The sequence below is a fragment of the Aulonocara stuartgranti genome (genome assembly GCF_965226115.1).
Source record: "Aulonocara stuartgranti genome assembly, chromosome: 13".
In the NCBI taxonomy this organism is placed as follows: Eukaryota; Metazoa; Chordata; class Actinopteri; order Cichliformes; family Cichlidae; genus Aulonocara; species Aulonocara stuartgranti.
The window spans coordinates 1,152,372-1,173,953 of NC_138949.1; the positions used below are offsets into that span (position 1 = coordinate 1,152,372).

General features: G+C 44.5%; 1 protein-coding gene across 6 annotated transcripts; it reads left to right on the forward strand.

The window, feature by feature from the left end:
• The first annotated feature begins 144 nt into the window (after window positions 1-144).
• Window positions 145-20,694, forward strand: nvl (nuclear VCP like). 6 transcript variants are annotated; one of them, XM_082558318.1, is made up of 24 exons: window positions 145-239; window positions 1,217-1,289; window positions 1,592-1,662; window positions 2,767-2,819; window positions 3,095-3,185; window positions 3,270-3,324; window positions 4,442-4,645; window positions 8,249-8,360; window positions 8,784-8,854; window positions 9,015-9,149; window positions 9,316-9,417; window positions 9,748-9,865; window positions 10,015-10,159; window positions 10,830-11,118; window positions 11,647-11,868; window positions 12,034-12,138; window positions 12,943-13,005; window positions 13,255-13,374; window positions 17,354-17,453; window positions 18,051-18,157; window positions 18,383-18,459; window positions 18,602-18,693; window positions 19,241-19,338; window positions 20,551-20,694. In XM_082558318.1, exons 2-24 carry the CDS (start codon window positions 1,233-1,235, stop codon window positions 20,590-20,592), a joined length of 2,529 nt encoding a protein of 842 aa, XP_082414444.1. In that variant the 5' UTR covers window positions 145-239; window positions 1,217-1,232; the 3' UTR covers window positions 20,593-20,694. The 6 variants fall into 6 exon arrangements, with proteins under 6 accessions (XP_082414444.1, XP_082414445.1, XP_082414442.1 ...); XM_082558319.1 differs by having other exon boundaries at window positions 155-245; window positions 1,220-1,289; XM_082558316.1 differs by lacking the exon at window positions 145-239 and adding an exon at window positions 402-558.
• The last annotated feature ends 888 nt before the right edge of the window (window positions 20,695-21,582 follow it).

Below are 21,582 nucleotides of genomic sequence, written 5' to 3' on the forward strand. Positions count from 1 at the left end.
GCGACGAGCCCCACCACCTCGGACTAACGAGGAAGTGTGGCAGTCCGACAGCACGACGAGGAAGTGAAAGCGACAGCGGCTCCTCCTCACGCCGTGTGCGGCACAGAGCGGCAGACTGGGAGCCACCGTGCCCGCCGACTACTGTCTCACACTACAGCTTCCCCGGGGCCAGGAACCACGCGGTTTGGACTGCTGCTTCTCACTGATACAAGGACGTGTTCGGTGTCGGGAGTGCTGAAGTAACGGTCAACTCATTTTCTTTATGACAAATTCATATTTCGAGCTTTTCAAACTACATCGCAAAACGTACCGGTGTGTTCTGATGTTTCCCAAATCTCAAGAAAGGCTGTTTTATTTTGAAAATAATCACCCGGATGTGATCATTTTCGTTTCCGGGATAACTGTGTGTCGCACTCGTGTTGGTGGTAAGGCTGTTTCCCCGTGCCTGTAAAAGCCACGCGTGAGAAACCGCGTGGTGACGGGGTTGTGTTTTAATGCCGTCCAGCTGATACAAGCCGGACATCCACGCGAACAGGAGCGCCCTCCACTACTTTGATCGTGAGTCACGTTTTTGCAGGAGCCGTTTAGACTTTTGTTTGGTCCGCTACGCTTGAGTCTGTGCCTCTTTCATACGTGGGTGCTTAAAAACACGCGAGTGGCCGTACAGCTGTGCCCACACTCACAGCTCTTGTTTTCTAGCCGTCCCTGCCTGATGAATGTCGCTGTCACAGAGTCGCTTCTGATCACCTGGATGTGCTGAAGAAATCATAGAGATGAGATGAACAGGAGTTCCTTCTGGGATGCTTGAAGATGGTGAAGGAAAGAAACAATAAGAGCCAGGCCACCGTCTGTCCCAGAGCTTTTGTTTGCTGCTGAGTGAAAAATCTGATTTCTGCTGCAAACTGTGTAGAAAATTGTCCAAATAAAGAAATTGGAGAAATGATGCTCCTAACAGAAAGCAATGAATGACACCGGTGTTATTAGTGGCGCAGTGAGGGGCTGAGCGGGCTTGGAAAAACAATAACATGAAGACTTTGAAGTTCGGTGCAAATGTGATGTATCATAGTTTAATACGAGGCTAGTAAAGGCGCCGTGGGGACATAGTGGTTGTAAGTTGTCACAGGAAGCTGGACACAGTGCTTTTCTGTTGTAAAAGGTGAGTGTAAAATGACGCTGTGGTTACCATGGTTACTAAAGCTGAGGGTGTGTCCTGCAGCAGGCGCGGAGAAGGCATGAAGGGCCACGGCGGCGGGTGGCAGGACGGTCGCCTCAGACAAAGAGTTGAGCAGGTACGTGTCTCTCCTCAGTCACCAGTGCGACCAAGACCAGTACAAAGTAATCAGATTACATGTTACTGAAACCAATGATGTCATCATTTGTGTTGCATGAGTTCTTTGAGCATCTGCTGTGTGTGTGTGTGTGTGTGTGTGAGAGACCCTGGCACTGCTTCACACTGTGTGGCCATCATCGAGCTGTCAAAACTATTGATGTTCCATAAATATAATGCCAGCGAGTGGATTTCATGATGTTTCCTGGTGATTTTCCTTGTGTCCACCACTTTGGTTACATGAATGTTGAACTGTGTTTTCAGTATCTGGGCTCCAGCAGCAGTGAATATGTGGATCTGTCAGCCATGGCCCTGGACCTTCAGAAACTGTACAGGCGAGTCATCTGTCCTGGCTCAAATAAGACACTCGAGCTTGTTCCACAAAGCTGAGATCTGCACGGCTGGTTCCAGTGAAGATATGTGGTGGTGTAAAAGCCCTGCATGTTGACTCTTCTTTGTCTGTGTTAAATCAGCTCTATTTTAATGCTTGAGTGGCTGACATGGTTTTAATGCATCACACTGCAGACCTGCATCTGTGAGGTTGGCTAATATCTGAAATTTATGAGCACATTTTCACAGACACTGATAACAGTGACACATACGGTCACTGGACTTGTCAGTTCGACAAATCTGGTCCTTAGTGGGTCTTAGAGTGGGGTCAGTGCTCATAAGGAGCTTGTTGGAGTTCCTTCAGCAGCAATAAGCTGAAGTAAAGGTGTTCTCCATCATTCTGTCATCATTGTGGATGAAGTTCTGTTCTCTGAGGTTTGCAGGCATGTGTTTGAAATGACCCTGTAACCTGTGTCAGACCGATGGGCAGCAGATCATTGCTGATGTCCTTCCACCTTGGCATTGTGTTAACACACACCTGAGTGCTGCTGTGTTCACACTGATCAGCTCATCAGCACCTGGCTGCTGCTGACCTCCCTCGTCCCTGTCAGAGTGTTACGCCGTGCTTTTTTCCTATTCGCTGCATCGGGCTTCATTTTTGTTAAAAAGAAATATGACATGTGGTTCTTTATTTCATTTTCAGACTTGGTAAAGACCAGATTGTTTTTTGTTTTTATCATGGCCTGAAAACCTTACTACTGAAAGGGGTTGTACCTCCTCTTTCACACCACTGAGCTCACTGAGGAGAGCAGAACAAGGTGTACAAAGACTCTGGAAACTCCGTCTTTGGGTTGAGAAAATCAGTGAAGAAACATCTGATCATTAGTCCATTGTTTATTGTCACAGAAAGCGTGAATCAGTTGTCTTTCCTGTGTCTGGTAGTCCGTTATATTAATTAGCTTCACCACTTTTTAATTACATTCCTTTTACATGCATGAGGTGAAGGACGGCTGGGATAGAATTGAAAATGCACATAAATCTGAGTCCGTGTCGGCCTTAGGTGCTTCCACCGCTTTGGTCCTGGTGACATGAAGTTATTGTGTCTTTAGGATGGACTATGGCAGAAGAAACAAGACGGCGTTCAGGATCCAGGTAGAGAAAGGTAAGAGAGCACGGTCTGTGTGGTTCTGCTGTTTGGACACATCTCGATTGATATTGAACAAGAAGGATGAATGATTCCACTGTAGCAGCAGGCTGGTTAAGGATGATCATGTTGAACCTTTTTAATGAAAAACAGGCAGGATCATTCAGGTTTTCCATCACAGGAAGTCTTGTCGTGCAGCGATATGACAAAAGCCCAGATGACCTCTGCAGCTTGTGTGTGTCTGTTACAGCCTAATGATTGTGCACTCAGTTTGACATGTATGGCTTTTCTAGTGTATGAAGCAGTCATTAAGGATTCTGGGCTGAACGAGCTGGAGAGCAAACACCTGGCTAAGAGAGCCAAGCACAGCCACCGTGACACTGGGTGAGGCCCTCTGCTTGTTGTGTCCTCTGCTGTTCTTCTGCTCTTTAAATGTGTAATTGATGTGCTCTAAATCTGTGTTTACAGTGACGAGAGTGGTAGCAGCAGCTCAGAGGAGGCTTCTGACAGTAATGAGAACATTGTAAGCACTAATTAGTGATGCGTGCGTGTGTGTGTGTGTGTGTGTGGATGCTCAGTCATCCAGGTAAGGAAATCCCAAAAAGTTGATTCTTTTCTCTGAACAGAATTTTAACCGACTTTAGCAAGGACTGCCTAAAGCTAGCACATGTGCACGAGCAAACAGCACGACTGATGGCTGCACCTGAGATTCAGATGCAGACAAAGCAGGATTACTCCTAAAAGTCTGCAAATGCAATCTTCATTTAAGGCTTCCCAGCAACAAAAATGCCCCAGAACCAGCTGCTCAGTGAACGGGTGAGACAGATTTGACATGCTAAAATTAAAAGAGATCCGACAGAGATCTTCTCGATGAGAGTAGCAAAAAGTGGAGAAAAACATCCTCGCAAAAGCTGCGAAAACTTTGTTGTGACGCCGAGGCAAAGCAGAGCTGCTGCGGACAAAAGCTTCAACTTGTCCCAGCAATGCAAAGCGCCCAGCATCCAACATCTGCATGGAGGAAAGGAAGGCACTCGCATCCCTTAGTAATGACAACAACAGTATCATGCATCCTGTCAAGCGTAGGTGCACCAACCAGAAAGACTATCATGAGAAATACTTATGAGCCCCTGAAAGAAGACCCAGGAAGTGGATAGACTGAAGCAGTTAGAACAAGACGATGCTGTTGACCGCAAGCTGCACCAAGGCTGAATGGTTTACCAAAGACACATTAACAGGGTGCACCTTTAAGACCGACTGTAACTCTGTCACCTATAACATCTCAAAGTTTCTGGCTTCGATCCTCAACCTGCTGCAGCTCTGAACACCACATCCAGAACACCCTGGATTTTATTGAGATGTCATTATGGAGGCAGAGGAAACAATAGTTCGATGGTCAGTGGTCATGATTTACATGTTAATGATGAAGAAGTTGAGCTCACAGCCTGTTGTTAGTCACCGTGCGAATGTTCAGCTGAGACTGAAGACGTCACCTGATGAGTGACGAAAACATCCAGATGAACAGAATCAACTTCTTGGGGCAGCGTGCGTGCGCGTGTGTGCGCGTGCGCGCGTGCGCGTGTGTGTGCGTGCGTGTGTGGTTTAGCACTAATTTGCTAATGACCTTTTTCTCCCTGTCACAGCCCACAAACCAAATGAACAGCTCTCTGTCGTCTCTGTACCGGAAAGGGAACGCTGCTACCAGCAGTCCTCGCAGCACAGCCACTGCTCCGCCTTCGGCTTCAGTGACCCTGGTCTCCAAAGGAGGCTGGTTTATTGATAGAGCTCCCGAGAAGAGCAGCACCATCATCGACCTTTGTGACGACCCGACCAAACAACCAGTAAATGTCTGTAACTAACATGTCTGCACAGATGAACCCTAGTAAGCGTCGTGTGATAATCATTAAGATGTGATGTGGTTGTGCTCTTTGGTGCTTGGAATTGCATCACAGTCAGTATTGCAAGTTGTTTGGCTTCAATAAGAAAAGTGCTGGTTGTGCCTGTCAGCTTTCTCTGCATGATTTCAGTCCCTCACATCACTGTGGAGGAGTTTTGAACCACTCCGCTTCAGTCCATGGCAAATGGACTGATTCTTATGTAGCGCTTTACTCTCCCGGAGTACTCAAAGCGCTCTATACAACACGCCACATTCAAGCACTTCTAAACACAAGTGCAACTAATAAACATTCACACACATTCACACTCCGATGGACGCATCGGAGAGCAATTTGGGGTTAATATTTTGCCCAAAGGTATTTGGCATGCAGACTGGGGAAGCCAGGAATCGAACCACCAACCTTCCAGTCAGTAGCTGATCTGCTCTGCCACAGCCACCCCTGGTCCATGGATGTTTGCAGGCAGCAAACTATCATTTATGCACATTTCTCTTAAGGTCCCGCCACAGCATTTCAATCAGGCTGAGGTCCAGCTCCGACTGGGTTCATCCCCGGCTCCCCAGTCTGGAAGTGTTCTTGGTCCTCACTAGGGCTGCCACAAACGATTATTTTGATAGTCGACTAGTCACCGATTATTTATGCGATTAGTCGACTAATCAGATCATCATCCATTGGCCGTAAAACTACAGCTTATTGCACCAGCAGCATCTGCTCTTATATAACTATCATTAGCTTACAGCTTTAAGTGTTTCAGGTCTGTGCTAACTAAAAATAAAGACGAGATGATAGTTTATTAAATTTTAATGAAATTTGCAGATTGTTTCGGTGAAGTTTAATAAACTCCTTGCTATCTAAAATATAACAGGACACCGGAGTAAATTCTCCAGCATCTCACACTTCTGATAATCAGCTGTCTGCTTGATGTTTATTCAGCTGTGTAAAAACTATAACTTTAATCTCAGCCAAACCGATTTACTCAGGAACAAATAAAATACTAAAAAAGCCAAACAATAACATTTTTAAGTTATCTAAGTGACTCATATATATATTTAACCTGAGTAGCGAAAGACGGCGGTGGGTTTGAAAACGATTTGCGGGGAGTCCGGTGTTCTCACGGCTCTAGTTAGCCTAGCCCCCAGCTAGCTAACGAGCTAGTGGGTAACAGACGTCTCCGAAAACGTCGGAGCGCTTTTGAAAATATGTGGTGTCCTGATAAACTGAGCAGATATTTGAGGTTTACACAGCTACATTCTCACCTGAAAATATGTTAAACGTTTATTTTGTGACCCAGAAAGAATAATAAGAGTAACATTAAAACTAACTAGCTGCCGCCATTGTTGGAAACTGCGCTGGGCCGCGCTATGAATTCTGGGACACAGCTGCTTCTTCTTCGGGGTTTAACGGTAGCTGACATCCTTGTACATGCAATGCTGCCATCTTCTGTTCCAGTCCGTTATTACACTCTTAAATCCTGCTATTATTCCTGCGTCTTTTGTGATCTTACAAAGCTTCAAACGACGCGTCGACTATTAAATCAGTCGTCGACGATTTTGATAGTCGACGTAATCGTGACTAGTCGACAAATCGTGGCAGCCCTAGTCCTCACTGAATTCTCAGTTGCACCAGTGCATTCACTGAAATGGGAATGTTATATTGAAGTGCTTAAGTATAGAAAAGGTATGTGAATGAGGATCATACTAGAAAGTGCTTTGAGTTCTCAAATGGAGTAAAAAAGTATTACTTGGATACCATTTATCAAGGTGTGGCAGCTCTGCCATTGTACTCTGTGCTGATATGCTGTGTTTGCCGCTCTTTGTTGTCCTCTGCCCAAAGGACGTTGGGCCTGATTTACTCACATTCACGTGGAATTGTTCTTACCCTGCGCAAAAAATGAGTTTGCATGCAAAATCACTGCTGCATGTATGAAAGGTGATTCTGGCCTATTTTGTTCTCACATCACGTGTGAGTGAATCAGAATTGCACAAGGCCATTAGTTCTAAACAGTCTCATACAGTTCGCGGGCACTAGCTCCAATTTTCCTCTTGAAGGAAACGCGTTTACCTCCAAGTGAAGCGGAGAAAGCAGTGGCCAAGGCAAGAAACGAGGAAAAAATTAATAATAGTGTCTGAGGTCCAAGGACGAAGCAACAGGTCTCCACAGGAGTGAAGACCGTTTGGATATGGAAATGGATAAATACATACATGATATCATAGTGACACTGAGACGGTCACTGTGGCTCAAAAGTGAAGTGTGCAATCAAAGGTGGTGAGAAAATGGGTCACGGACAAGAAGCTGTTGAACGGCACTGCTTCTTTTATAGTGCTTTTGTCTCTACCTGAGCACTTTAGACAACATGCCTCCTTCACCTTTTTCTTTCTGTATGGAAGTACAGTCATACTCCATCAGAGAGCAATTTGGCACTGGTGTGGAACTTACAGACTGGGAGCAGCCAGAATCACTAACCTTCCTTCGGTTGTTTACATATTTGTCCCACTTGAAGGTTTCAATCACCAAATAAATGTTAATATCAAAGATAACCTGAGTTACACATTTGAAATGTTTGTTTCATCCATTGAGGGAAAGACGTTATCCAGACCTACCTGGCCATGTGTGGGAAAGTAATTGCCCCTAAAACTAACCCTTGGCTGCAAGAACTGCCATCAAGCACTGGCAGTGAGTCTTTTACATCTCTGTGGTGAAGCTTTGCCCCACTTTGACCCAAGTTCAGCCACACTGGAGCACTGTCCATGCCAAAGCATCTCAATCAGATTTAGGCCCGACTTTGTTCGTTGCTTCTTTGAGCCAGTCAGAGGTGCACTTGATGCCGTGTGTTGGGTTATTTTCCTGCTGCGTAACCCGAGTGCTCTTGTCGGGTCATAAACTGATGGCCTGACATTCTCCTTCAAGATTTTCTGGTAGAGAGACAAATCTATGGACTATCCAGGCTTGAAGCAGCACCACTGTGTCTGACTGCTGGTATGAAATGCTGTGTTAGTTTGCTCTCATATGTAACGTGACTCAAGCTTCCAGTCTTTGTGTTGTTTTGGTCAGCAATGGTTTTCACCTTCAGCTCTCCACAGTTTTCTTCCCCTTGTTTCCTGGTTTTCTGGAGTCCCAGCCTTAGAAACGGCTCGGTATCCATCCTTTCCAGACACGGCAGTGTTTTGTCTTCCAGCAGGTTCTTTAGATCATAATGACGTGTTCCTTTTTTTAGCTCTTTTAGTTTACTTCATTTTCTCAAATAAAGGACTTGATAAGAAATCACCTAACATGTAGCTGATTTCTTGAGCATGTCTGACAGTAAGCCTCCGTGTGGCGAAGCTGAACTGTGGTTGGACGCAGCGTTTCATGAGGGGGGCAATTACTTCCTCACACAGGCCACGGTAGACTTGGCTAGCTTTTCCCCATTAATAGATGAAGTCCACAGTTGTGTCATATTAACATTTGATGACATGAAACATGTAACTGTGACACATATGCAAAAAGAGACGGTATTGTGATCAGTATTTATGTCCTGTGTTCACGTTACATGGCCTCCTCGCCTGTCACAAACAGACTGACGTGTCCATTCTGGAGGGGGACAGGTCTCACAAGAAGTCCAAAAAAAGGAGAAAGACTGCTGAAAGAAGTCCTGAAACCACAGAGACACACACGCTCAACAAGAAAGGTACCGCTTTGTGTAGTTTGTCAGTGCGATCATACAGCTACTGCAGTGCTTCCTGTGCATTAGATGGAGCGATTGTAAAGAGAGGCATCCACAGGCGGGAATAATTTGCTGTGCTGTTCAGAGATGCATTATGGGTAATCGCCGTGCCTCACTGAGCATGCACCTCGTGCAGTGGGTGGGAGCTAAGGTACGTCTCAGACGATATCTGGCTCCACTTTAAAAGGGTTCAGCTCCACCCCCCACAACATTTTCAGCCTTGCAGAAAAACTTGCATGCAAACATTTTTGACCCCTTATTTCTAATTCTATAAATAAGGCATGTGTTTCACTTCAGTTCCAATACGTCTGTTAGTATAAGACTTCACTGCAGTGGTTGTCAGCGTCTGTTTCTTTGCAGTCATTTTCTCTATGAATGATTCTTTAGCAAAGTCGCCCGAGCTGCACTACCCCACTTTGAAGTTTGAAGATGTTGGAGGAAATGAAGAGACGTTAGTGGTTAGTACCGTCGTCCTTGCTGCCTTGTCTGTAGCTACATTAGCTTCTTTGATTAAAGTGCATTGCTGTAACACAGCACGGCGTAAATGAAGAATGTGTTGACTGCACATGAAATTGTCCAGCTGGTGTTCACTCATTTCTATAAAAAACATTGCTGCAGGAAGTGTGTAAGCTGCTCATACACATGCGACACCCAGAGGTGTACCAGCAGCTGGGAATGGTTCCTCCGAGGGGCTTTCTGCTGCATGGACCACCTGGTTGTGGAAAGACCCTGCTGGCCCAGGCTGTGGCTGGGGTGAGTGCTGGACAATTCATATATAGAGATGCACCTCGGCATCCTTTCAGCCTGGTTTCATCACGTTTTGGCAACAAAGTGCTGCTACTTCTCTAACAGGGTCTGAGTATGGGTGACGTCCATGAAGGTGTTGTGCACTTAAATAAGCTGTGATTGTGTGTTTCAGGAGATGCACCTGCCCATGTTGAAGGTTTCTGCTCCAGAGCTGGTGTCCGGAGTGTCCGGGGAGTCTGAACAGAAGCTCAGGGAGCTGTTTGACCTCGCTGTGGTTAATACTGCTTTTTTTCCACTTTTACTTCCAATCGTTCCAGAAGTGTCCGGCTCGCTCCTGAGCCCGCACCTTATTTTAGCAGCGTGCTGGTGATTGACAGGCAGTCGAACGCAGCTGATCCTCAAAGCCGCAGCAACGCTCTAAGTTTAGATGGTTTGATGGAGCTGCAGGCTCACGGGTGCAGACGTGTTATGGTGTCAGAGAAAGTCCTCTTTGAATGTGGTTAAAAACTTGTATAGAGATCAAGGCGGTGCATGAATAAGCATGAGACCTGTGGCGTGACTGTAACAATGTAAAGCGAATGTAGTTTCTCTTCCTCCCTTGCAGAGTTCAGCTCCGTGTATCCTCTTCATAGATGAGATAGATGCCATCACCCCTAAAAGAGAGGTGGCCTCTAAAGATATGGAGAGGAGGATTGTAGCCCAGCTGCTAACCTGCATGGATGGTATGACATGCAATTCTCTTGTGGAAATACAAGCAGACTCACAAACATAAGCACTTATCAGGCTCGTCGCACCGGAACGCTCGTGTTCATTAACACCACACCTCGGCTTTCGCCAGCGCCGTCACGTTTTTTTGCACTCTGCCTGACAGATCTGAATAGTCTGGCAGTTCCGGCTCAGCTCCTGGTCGTCGGTGCCACCAACAGACCAGACTCCCTGGACCCCGCCCTCCGCAGAGCCGGCCGCTTCGACAGAGAGATCTGCATGGGTATCCCAGATGAAGCGGCACGTCTCAGGTCAGCTACACACAACTAGACGGACAAATTGGTGTTTCAGTTGTGCTTCGTGTCAACATTTCACGTTTACCTTTTGTACTTTCTTGACTGGTAGCCAAAGGCCATCAGGGCGGGAATGGGTGAGAAATTAAAGGAACAGCACCTTCCCTACTCGAGGTTCTCTCTGTTATTGGGAAACACTTGGGTCACTTTGGGTTCCAAGTAAAAGAAAATAGAGGTGACAGAGGCAGTGTCAGGGATCTAACAGTGACGTGAGCACATCACAGGCAGCCTGATCGATATTAGCTAACAACAGAGCAGGAATGTGAAGCAAGGTTTCCTTAATACGCTGCGTATGCTGACCTGTATCGTCCTGAAAAAACAGGGAAGCATACGTGCGACCTCTGTGGAAAGCAGAGCAGAACTGAATCACACCACGAACTCCAGTTCTGTGGCAGAAAGATGAGGTGATACTAAAGGAAGGGGTCGTGATTTGAATAACATGTCCATCACAGATGGCGATGAGATGCTCAGAGGATGCTGAGACCTAAAGCAAAGTGTTGGGCAGGTGGACGATCAGCACCGTGCCCGTTTGTGGAGCAGGGATTGTTGACACTTTTGGGTATTTACCACAGCAGTCTCTCGCTCGGCTCACGAGTACACAGTTTGAACGTGTTTGTTACTCTCCCAGGATCTTGAGGACGTTATGTCGAAAGCTGAAGCTGCCAGAGGACTTTGATTACCAGCAGCTGGCCCGACTCACCCCAGGCTACGTGGGTGCTGACCTCATGGCTTTGTGCCGCGAAGCTGCCATGAGTGCTGTAAACAGGGTGCTGCTGGAAACGAGGGGGCCTCCGCACAGCCAAAGCCAGACATCTGCTAAAGAACCGTTAGCTTTGACAGACGTCACGTCAGAACAACAACAAGCGACCGACGCCAACCCCGTGCCTCAGGAGGAGCCGGGACAGAATCATCAGCAGGTACGAGGAGCTCCGGGACGGTCTCAAACGTTACTCAGCACGATGATCGTTCTTAAATAATGAGGACTACAGACTTGCTGCTTATTTGTTTTTCTTATGAGCTCTTGTCAGTGTTAGTATATGAGATCAGAGTGAGAGATGCCTGCAGGTGCTGTTAAAGCTGTCGTTACTGCTCATGTTTGGATGACTCGGGCTAACAGAACTGCTGTTCTCAGAGCACGAACACAGATCTTTGCATGTTTTACAGAAATACTCACTTAAGAAGTTTGAACTTGACATAGATTAGAGCCAAACTGAGGCGAGCGGCGCACACAGATCTGTATGGCTCATATCACACAGCAGACACACCTTCAGTGTGGCAGGCTGTTAAATATGTTGGTGCTGCTTCAACCACAGCACGTGTACGCGTCGCTGCCCTGTTTTTGTGGAGATGCCACACTCACTCTGTTGTGCTGCATTTGAATGCAAAACGACTCGACGGGATTTCCTGCCTCTGCGTTGCCCTGACGTGTTATGTGCTGCGTCCAGCAGGGGGAGCTGTGGAGCGTGCTGTGCCTGCTGAAGAGCACAGAGACCCTATCAGAGGAGAAGCTGGCTGGCTTGTCCATTCTCATGTCAGATTTCCAGCTCTCTCTGGCTAGTGTGCAGCCCTCAGCTAAGAGGGAAGGATTTGCCACAGTGCCTGATGTCACCTGGGAAGATGTGGGAGCGCTGCAGGATGTCCGAGAGGAGCTCACCATGGCTATACTGGTAAACACATGGATTTCAGAATAAGCCATGACCCTTTTATTTTATTGTCTTTTATTATACTACTGTCCTCTGTTCTCTCACACGTTACCTGTGTTTGAGCTGGTTCAGCCTCACTCGTCTCTGATCAGTGTTAGCACAGATAACACAGCCGTGTGTGCCCTGCAGGCTCCAGTGCGTTCTCCAGAGCAGTTCAGAGCTCTGGGGCTGAGCGCTCCGTCTGGGGTGCTGCTGGCTGGACCTCCAGGATGTGGAAAAACCCTGCTGGCCAAGGTTGTCCCGCCCACCGACACATACACGAGCATCATCTGTTTTCATAGCACAGCATAGTTATGAAAATCTGAGTGATGAATTTTAAACATGTTCAAACCAAATCGATTATCATTTATTTATTTTATATGTAACTTTTTTTTTTTTTTTTTTCATTTTTTAAATGCAAAGAAGTTTTGGTTTATTCATTACTTGTGAATCTTATTTGTACAATGTCAGAATATTTTTTTAATTGTCAAAATGTGAAGTAACAACTGCCTGTTTTTTTCTTTAAACCTTTAATAGGCGAAACTCTGGCGAAATTTCTGACAGTGAATCATGAAGGAAATGGAGAACAGAGTAGTAAACAATAGGTGCTTCTACATACAAAAATTGTTTTAATATATGGACAAATATTACACAAGCCTTATCGCAACTTATCTCATCTAAAACCACACAGGTGAAACATATCCATTTTACATCCATTCCAGGTAAAAGGGAGCGCACCGTGAATATACAAATTTATACAAAAATATATGCAAAAAAAAAGGTGGGTGGGGCTTCTGTACTCGCAGTCAAAGCTTGACTGTTTACTCTTTTTTTTTTTTTTATATGTATTTTATATGTAACTTTAATATGAAGTAAATCAGGACATTCGGTCTCTTTCTGAGGATGAAGTAGGGTCACTGTCAGTATCAGTCACACGTCTCTGTGGAGACTGGACAAACACACTTAACTTAGCATAAGGCCTATGGCTAACTTGGCTCTGTCATGCTGCTCATTTTCTCAGCGTGCCTCACTGAATGCTTCTATTCTCTTTCCTGGCAGGCCGTAGCCAACGAGTCAGGCCTCAACTTCATCTCTGTCAAAGGACCAGAGCTGCTCAACATGGTAAGTCACTGAGCTGGAGAGCTTGCTGCTGTGCTGGCCTCAGCCTGTGCATTGCTGCATTGTTTTGGAGAGTCGTAGCAGAGCCAAGAAACATGCCTCTGAGGGTTTGTCCCGAACCACCAGCCACACATGCCTGCATATTATCTGCATATCTGGATTCTCATTTCTGTTGATTTCTTTATTAGTGTGCTGAATAAAAGTCGACCGTCTGTGTCGACCTCAGAGCTGACTTGTGCTCTGTGTTTGCAGTATGTGGGAGAGAGCGAGCGGGCTGTCAGACAGGTCTTCCAAAGAGGACGCAACTCTGCTCCTTGTGTGATCTTCTTTGACGAGATCGACGCACTGTGTCCACGCCGCTCAGGCCACGAGGTAAGATCATAATGTTAGCATGTCAGGAAAGTGTGATTTCATTTAAACTGTATGTTCCCATTAGACACACAAAGCCCTGTGGAACTCCATGACTTGTGGTTAAGAAGACTCCCCATTTACATATCTGTCAGATGTTATTCAAACCAATGCAGGCCATTTCCTTTCACAGCCAGTGTGTCTCTCTGTAGTAACATACCGTGGTTGACAGTATCAAACGCTGCACCAAGCAGGACAAGCACTTCGTTTTTAATACCTCTGTGGGCTCATCTTCCCTTTTATGTATTTATCTATGAATTTCTGTTATTATTCACATGTGCATGTTGTTGAAATCTCCCAATTCTTTGAATCTTTGGGCTGAAGGAAGGACAGTACTCGGTGTATTTATGCTCAATCAACAATACTTTATTTCCATACAATTCAACACTTAAGAGCATAAGGACCATCATGATGGGGAGACATGCCTGAAGAGGGTCACCGCAAGTCTCAAACTGGTGACGGGCTACTAAGCTTCTTATAGCCGCTAGTGGCCCCCACCTAGTCGTAAAAGCCCAAACATTCACATTCTTTCTCTCATACGGCGCCTAAGTTATGACCTCGGCTCCCTGTCTTTCTGCTCTCTGTAAGGTGGGGGTCTGGAATGTGGTCCATCTCCCCTGTCTTATACACAGAGTCTCCTGCTTACAACCTTCTTTTTATGATTCAACAATAAAGCATGTCAAGAAAACAGTGTAACACATTCCCAGCAGATCAAGGATACAGAGTGATGCACACTTATCTAATGAACTAATAAGTGAATATTAGGGGTGCAACGATACACAAAATTCACGGTTCGGTTCGATACTTTGGTGTCACGGTTCGATATTTTTTCGATACAAAAAAATGTTCATGCATTTTTAATTTGTCATTTATTAAAATTATAAATATATATTTTAACTCAAAAGTACAGTTTTTAAATTTAACCCTAACCCTTGTGCGTGTTTTTTATTTTGACAGCGAATGCGCACCTGCGGACCACTTATGTGCAGCCCTGGTTATTTAGCTCGTCATATCGCAGCCACAGAAATTCTTTTGTCCATGAAACCATAAAGCTGCACTTTCTTTTTGCCTTATAGTCTGATTTGTCATAACTTCTCCGTTTTGTGGTAAGCTTTTCTTTGGTTGTCACTTCTTCACCCTGACCTGTCTTATTTGGCTCAGCAGAACTGAAATGCTTTTACACACGCACTCACATAAGCTCAGCGATTCTCTGCGCGATCAACCTCTCACATGTTTAAGCTTGCTGCGTCATGTTTGCATAGGCAAGGCAAGGCAAATTTATTTGTATAGCACAATTCAACAACAAGGTGATTCAAAGTGCTTTACAGAGACATTAGAAACAAGAACAAATAAAAAGCATGATTTAAAATTGATTAAAACAAGCAAATAACCTAACTAACTAATTAACAAACAAACAAACAAACAAACAAAACAGTATATAAAATCAAAACAGATAAAATCAGAACAGTAGATAAAATCAGTAGTTAAATGTAAGTTTTGAAATTTAAGCTTAAAGTGTGGATTTGGTGCTTTATTCAAATGCAGCTGAGAACAGGTGAGTCTTCAACCTGGATTTAAATAAACTGAGTGTTTCAGCTGATCTGAGGCTTTCTGGGAGTTTGTTCCAGATATAAGGAGCATAAAAGCTGAATGCAGCTTCTCCGTGTCTGGTTCTGACTCTGGGAACTGATAAAAGACCGGATCCAGATGACCTGAGGGATCTGGATGGTTCATACTGGGTCAGGAGGTCACTGATGTATTTTGGTCCTAAACCATTCAGAGCTTTATAGGCCAGCATCAGAACTTTAAAGTCTATCCTCTGACGGACAGGCAGCCAGTGTAAGGACCTCAGAGCTGGACTGATGTGGTCCACTTTTTTGGTCTTAGTGAGGACTCGAGCAGCAGAGTTCTGAATGAGCTGTAGTTGTCTGACTGATTTTTTAGGTAGACCTGTAAAGATGCTGTTACAGTAATCAAGCCTACTAAAGATGAATGCATGGACTAGTTTTTCCAGGTCCTGTTGGGACATCAGATCTTTTATCCTTGAAATATTCTTGAGGTGATAGTAAGCTGACTTTGTTATTGTCTTAATGTGTTTTTCTAAGTTTAGGTCTGCATCCATCACTACACCCAAATTTCTCGCCTGGTTTGTGGTTTTTAGATGTATAGATTGAAGTTCTCTGGTGACCTGTAATCGTTTTTCTTTGGCGCCAAAGACTATTACCTCAGTTTTGTTTTTGTTTAGCTGGAGAAAATTGTGGCACAACCAGTCATTGATTTCCTCAATGCATTTACCAAGAGCCTGTACAGGGCCTCGGTCTCCTGGTGACATTGTGATATATATTTGTGTGTCATCTGCATAGCTGTGATAGTTTATTTTGTTGTTGTTTATAATCTGTGCCAGTGGGAGCATGTAGATGTTAAACAGAAGGGGTCCCAAGATGGAACCTTGGGGAACTCCACATGTGATACTTGTCTGCTCAGATGTGAAGTTACCTATTGATACATAGTAAGCTAACGATTAATAAGACGATGTCAGAGGAATTGGTGCACAAATTATCATCACTCACCAATCAGTGCTGTCGCTCTCTATACACAGTTCGCACGATTGCAAAGTGAAAGCAAAAAAACAAGCGCAAATTCAAACGCGATTTCAATATGTCACATATTGACAGTGGCTCACCGATGCCAATGACATAATTACCCAGCTACATTTCCGAAAGAATGCAAAAGCATTGACATATATTTTTCCTACAATAGCCGGACGGGCAGGGCAGAGATCGATTTTGGTAGCCCGACTGAAAAAATCGCTAGCTCCGGGACGTCGGGCTAGCGATATTGCGAGCCCTGTATCTGATTGAGGAATCACTCATCTTTGGAAAAGAGAGTTTATTACAGAGAAATGTCTCTTTCCAAAATAAAAGCTATACTATCCGCTTCTTCTGGGCTATATTCTCAGCAGCATAAGGAGAATCATGTGCTAACAGCTGTCTAAATGACTCGGCTAAAGTTAGTAGCATGCTTGTTGTTTTTGTCTTTGCACTAGGATGATGTCGGCGTAAATGTGCAGTCATATTCGTTGTGTTCCCACTAGTGCTTTCAGGTTAATCTCGTTGAAATGACCTTAACGCCACAACACGGCAAATCTCCGTTAACGAGCTACCGCCGATCGCTCCGTGCGTGGGGCTAGACGGCCAACACGTTAACGAGCTAACTGCGCTAACACACTAGTTCACACCAATGTAATTGAGCATTGCATGGCACATCCAACATACTTTACTTTAGTCCATGACTCGCTTACCTTCAGGGTCATACGTCACATGAAAACCAAAATAATTCCAAACGCCAGATCTGAATGAGGGTGGGGGAGGTTCATGTTGTAAGGAGAGCTTAACTTCTGTCTTGCTAGCTTGCCCTGCGCTCTTCCTTCTGACGATGCTGTCTGTGTTGAGCGCTCAGTGGATCTGCGTTCGACTACTCCGCCTAGGCTGCACTGTCGAGCCTAGGCGGAGTAGTCGAACGCAGATTCACTGAGCGCTCAACACAGACAGCATCGTCAGAAGGAAAGTTGATAAAATAAATTACAAATGTTGTATTGTTCGATACATATGCGTACCGAACCGAACTGTATCGAACGGTTCAATATCGATACGAATATCGTTGCACCCCTAGTGAATATGTTCTGTTAACTCAAAAGTATAATGAGAACTAGACTACATACACAGCACACCATCTAAACTAAAGGATAATATATGACCTACAACTGTTATCATAATTCAACTACTTTAACTACATATATAAGATAACATATAATAACAGAATAATCTCACAATGTGCAACATGCCAATGCCAGCACTGAGAGGCAGGAAGAGAAAGGGGGAGAAAATCTAAAAAAACAACCGCCCCCCCACAGCAGGCGTGAACTGTCTTTGTTTGTGTTCAGTCAGGAGCCAGTGTGCGGGTCGTCAACCAGCTGCTTACAGAGATGGACGGCTTGGAGAGTCGACGGCAGGTCTTCATCATGGCTGCCACTAACAGACCAGGTATGGAGACGTATTACCATAACAGCACGCCTCAAGGAGCTGCTTGGCCATGGAAACCCAGGCTGTGAAGCTCCTGGTTCACTGTTTGTGTGTTGATGTTTAAACTAAAGGAGCTCGGCAGAGCGCTGTGCACTGCCGTACGTGTCCACCACTTTGAGTTGCTTCTGTTTTTCAGTATGTTTAAGCAATGCTGTTGCTTCCACTAGATGTCAGCTGAATGTGGAATATCGAGGAGAGAGAAAATCTTACAGTATTACAGTGCCACCTTATTTCATTGAGAATAACCCATTCTTTCACAAAGGCTTGTAAAGGCAGCTGCATGACTGGACTCTACACAATGGGACTGAAAACTACTAAATCCAAAGAGTAACAGGTGTGGCCGAGGACTTTTGCTCATATAGAGTAACTGGAGACTGAAAATGGGTTTTGCTGAGGACATTTACTGATGACAAAGTTAAAGTGTCTGTAGAATTTGGGAAGTTAGATGCATGGAACAGGAAGCGGATTTAGGTTAAAAAGAATACTTTGAGCACATTCTTCTTTAAATGATTTGAAATGGCAGGTTTTTACTGTTACAATGTTCTGTTTTATCACCAGATATCATCGACCCTGCTGTACTGAGACCAGGCCGTCTGGATAAAACCTTGTATGTGGGTCTGCCACCACCAGCAGACCGCCATACCATCCTGCATACAATCACTAAAGTAGGAAATGGACCGTTTCTATTCAGATGAAATGAAAAAGTGTGCATTATATATTGTATACTATCAAATAGAGAACAAAGGGGAAACAAACACATTAAACAGTTATGTTGGTGCACTGATGACTGTATTTTAAAATCTAGCTGACACTGAAAATATCCTGCCACATACTGCTGATTAAGGACATTATAGAAAAGCTGTTGATCAACTTCACTGCTCCATGTTTAGGGGGGGACCAGACCTCAGCTGGAGCAGGATGTCAGCCTTGAAGAGATTGCACGAGATAAGCGCTGCGATGGCTTCAGGTAGGTTTGAGCCGTGGAGCAGCAGTGTGGCTGCAAAGCCTTCTGTTCTAGCTTGCAGTGTTCAAACTGCACTGACACATAAACAGCACTGAAAAGAGTGAAATCTGATCCACACTAAAGGTGTGTGTGTGTTTTGACGTAGTGGAGCTGACCTGACTGCATTGGTGAGGGAGGCGTCTCTTAATGCCCTGAGGACCTACCTGAAGTCCCAGCCTTCCTCGGCTGCATCTCCTGGTAACTGAACTCGTCCTCTGCATGCCTGCACAGTGTTTAGCTCCACAGCTGTAGTCCTCCTGTGGGTCTGCAGGTAGTCACCAAACACATTCCCATGGTTTCACTTTACTTTAGCACGTTACGGTCTAGTTAGTGCATGGACTCAGTTTAATTCAGTTCAGTTTTGTTAATATTACACCAAATCACAGCAACAGTCGCCTCAAAGCGCTTTAATATTGACCCTACAATAACATATACAAGAGAACACTGTATGCAGTATATCAAACTTTCATATTCCAACTCAAATAACAACAATAAGCTGGCCTACGAGGTGCAACCGAGACCTACCTGGGTTTTCACTGAAGATTATTTTTAGTGATTTATAAACGTAAAGAAGAAACAATCATAGCACCTGTATTCCCTCTTCTTTCTATTGATTTCTGTTTCCTCTTTAGTACAGCTAACGATTGTTGTGCTATCAAAAAGTAAAACACGATTCACAGTTGCACTGAAACTAGCTAATTACACTCATGCATGTCCATTCTGTTCGCCTCTACGCTCCACACAGGCCACACACATTCGTCTGGCTCTGCTGCTGACATCAGAGTGAGCAAGCACAACTTTGAGGATGCCTTCGGGAAGGTCCGACCGTCTGTGTCCACAAAGGTAATAAAGCATGGTCACATTTTGGGAATGTATTTTCAATCAGGATCTAGATGGATCCAAATTCTCAGACGTGTCCTGCAAGTACAGTGGTGAAAAAAGGTTAACATACCATGATATATGTTTTTTAAGTGATTAGGTCTTAGAGTCAATACATATCAACAACACCATGTGGCCTGTGATTTTTATTTATATGAAATTTGCCTGTATGTAGGTACGTACTGTGTAGTATCGTGATATTTTGTATCGATACAGGGACAGCAGAAATCGATATTTTGTTACAAAAAAAGTTTTTGTGCTCTGACTTCAGAGCATGTTGATCCTTTTCTGAGCAACAATCCTGACATTCCTTCACTGTCCAAATGTGTTTAACTTTAAGACATGTTTTATTTTAATTAAGTTTAAAACTTTTTTATTTAATGTAAAATTATATTTTGTTTTAATTTACTTTCAAATTCTTCAGGGGCTGCATAGTTTTCATAAATTGCATAGTTCAGAATAGCTATAATTGTACCAGATGGTTGCATTCAGTTAAGTTGGACTAGACTGTAATACAAACCGTTCAGTTTGTCAACAATAAAACTGACTGAGATGAGAGAAAGACTGAGTGCGAGACTTTGATATTAGATAAAATGAATATTGATAAAGTTTACCTTTATGTACAGAATCTGAATATCGCAAAATATTTTAAAAAATTGCAATAATATCGTATCGTGCGTTAAGTATTGTGATAATATCGTATCATGGGATGTATGGTGATTCCCACCTCTAGTATATATATAGATAGATAGAAATAAAATGTGTGTGTAAAAAAAGCAGGTCAGGGAGAGGCAGCTGCCAGTCTTATCACACCTCATAGTTGACTGCCAGCGCTCCTCTCTCTCCCCATAACTCATGCTGCCAGAGTCCATTACTCTGGCAGCATTCCACATGCTGCTGATAAGAAGTGTTTGTCACAGCAGACTGAACTGGCCTCAGTCACAGTCCCGCAACCTACCTGAACCGGTCTGACTCGTCACGCTAAACACTGCATGCCAAAAAACTCTGCAGTACTAACCTACAAACCGAATGTCAATGTGATCATTACTCAGGTAACTGTTTAAAATAAGTGTGGACTGAGTGAGTGACAGAGAAACGGAGACGAGCTGTTCAACTTTTGTTTCTGTGTGAAAACCACAAACGTGCACTGACTGTGTGTGTGTGTTCCTTGTGTAGGACCAGAGGATATATGAGCAGCTGAGAGAGTCCCTCAGATGACTGCCAGACCAAGAAAACATCAGCCCCACTCACAAGTGATTGAATAATATTGTAGTGTATATACAGGTATAATACTTTTCTATTAAAGTTTGACAGACGCGACTTGCACGTGTTCTTTCAGCTGGAGCACACCGACTCTACGAGCCGCTGCTTTGTCTTTGAAAAACGAGCTGAGAGGCTTAAAAATGCAACAGCGTGGGTGCCGACTAAACGCAGCAGCACAGCTCTGATTACTACAAGGCAGAGGAGTACTTACTACTGCATCGCTATAAATTATATTGTAGAAAAAGGTGGGGGGGGGTTGCAAATGAATTTAACAGGGAAGCCTTTAAACATTCTGTATTCAACATAAAACTGTAAAACGTGTCAGGTTAATGCTGAACGTGCCAGCCCAGGACACCCACACTAAGGGGTTCTTCAACTCAAAAGGTTAATACATTCATTTTGAATTACACCGAGCACCAGATTCACATGGAAGACGATGTCAGAAGGTCGCTGCTGAGGAGGCTGGCTCGTCTGAGTGCTTTATCAAAGCATGCTGATGAAGGCTGCAAAGGAAGTGCAGCAAGAGGTGCTCAAGCAACAGCGCTGACTGAAGGGAAAGTGTCAGCTCAGGAATTTGTATTGAGACTGCTGTCAGTGGGAGGAGAGGGACAGGCACTGCAACGGTCTCACAGGCGATATCAAGCCAGCCCTGAACCAAAGAGAAACAACTGGCCTGTAGTTTAGTGCTCCAAAGTCCTCTTCCCACATCAAAGTCATTTCTTTTTTAAAGATTTACTTTTGGCCCTTTTCCAGACACCCTCAATATATGCAGTGAAGAGTGACAGGACAGTAGAGATTGGGCGGAACAAAAACCCATGCCGGCCGGCCGCCTCCCCATCCCAGTGAGCCAAACCGGCGCCCCACATGAAAGTATATTTCTAAATGGAAACTTGGAGGTGTCTAAAGTGCCAAAACTACCAAATGCTTTACTAACTGGCGTGGGGA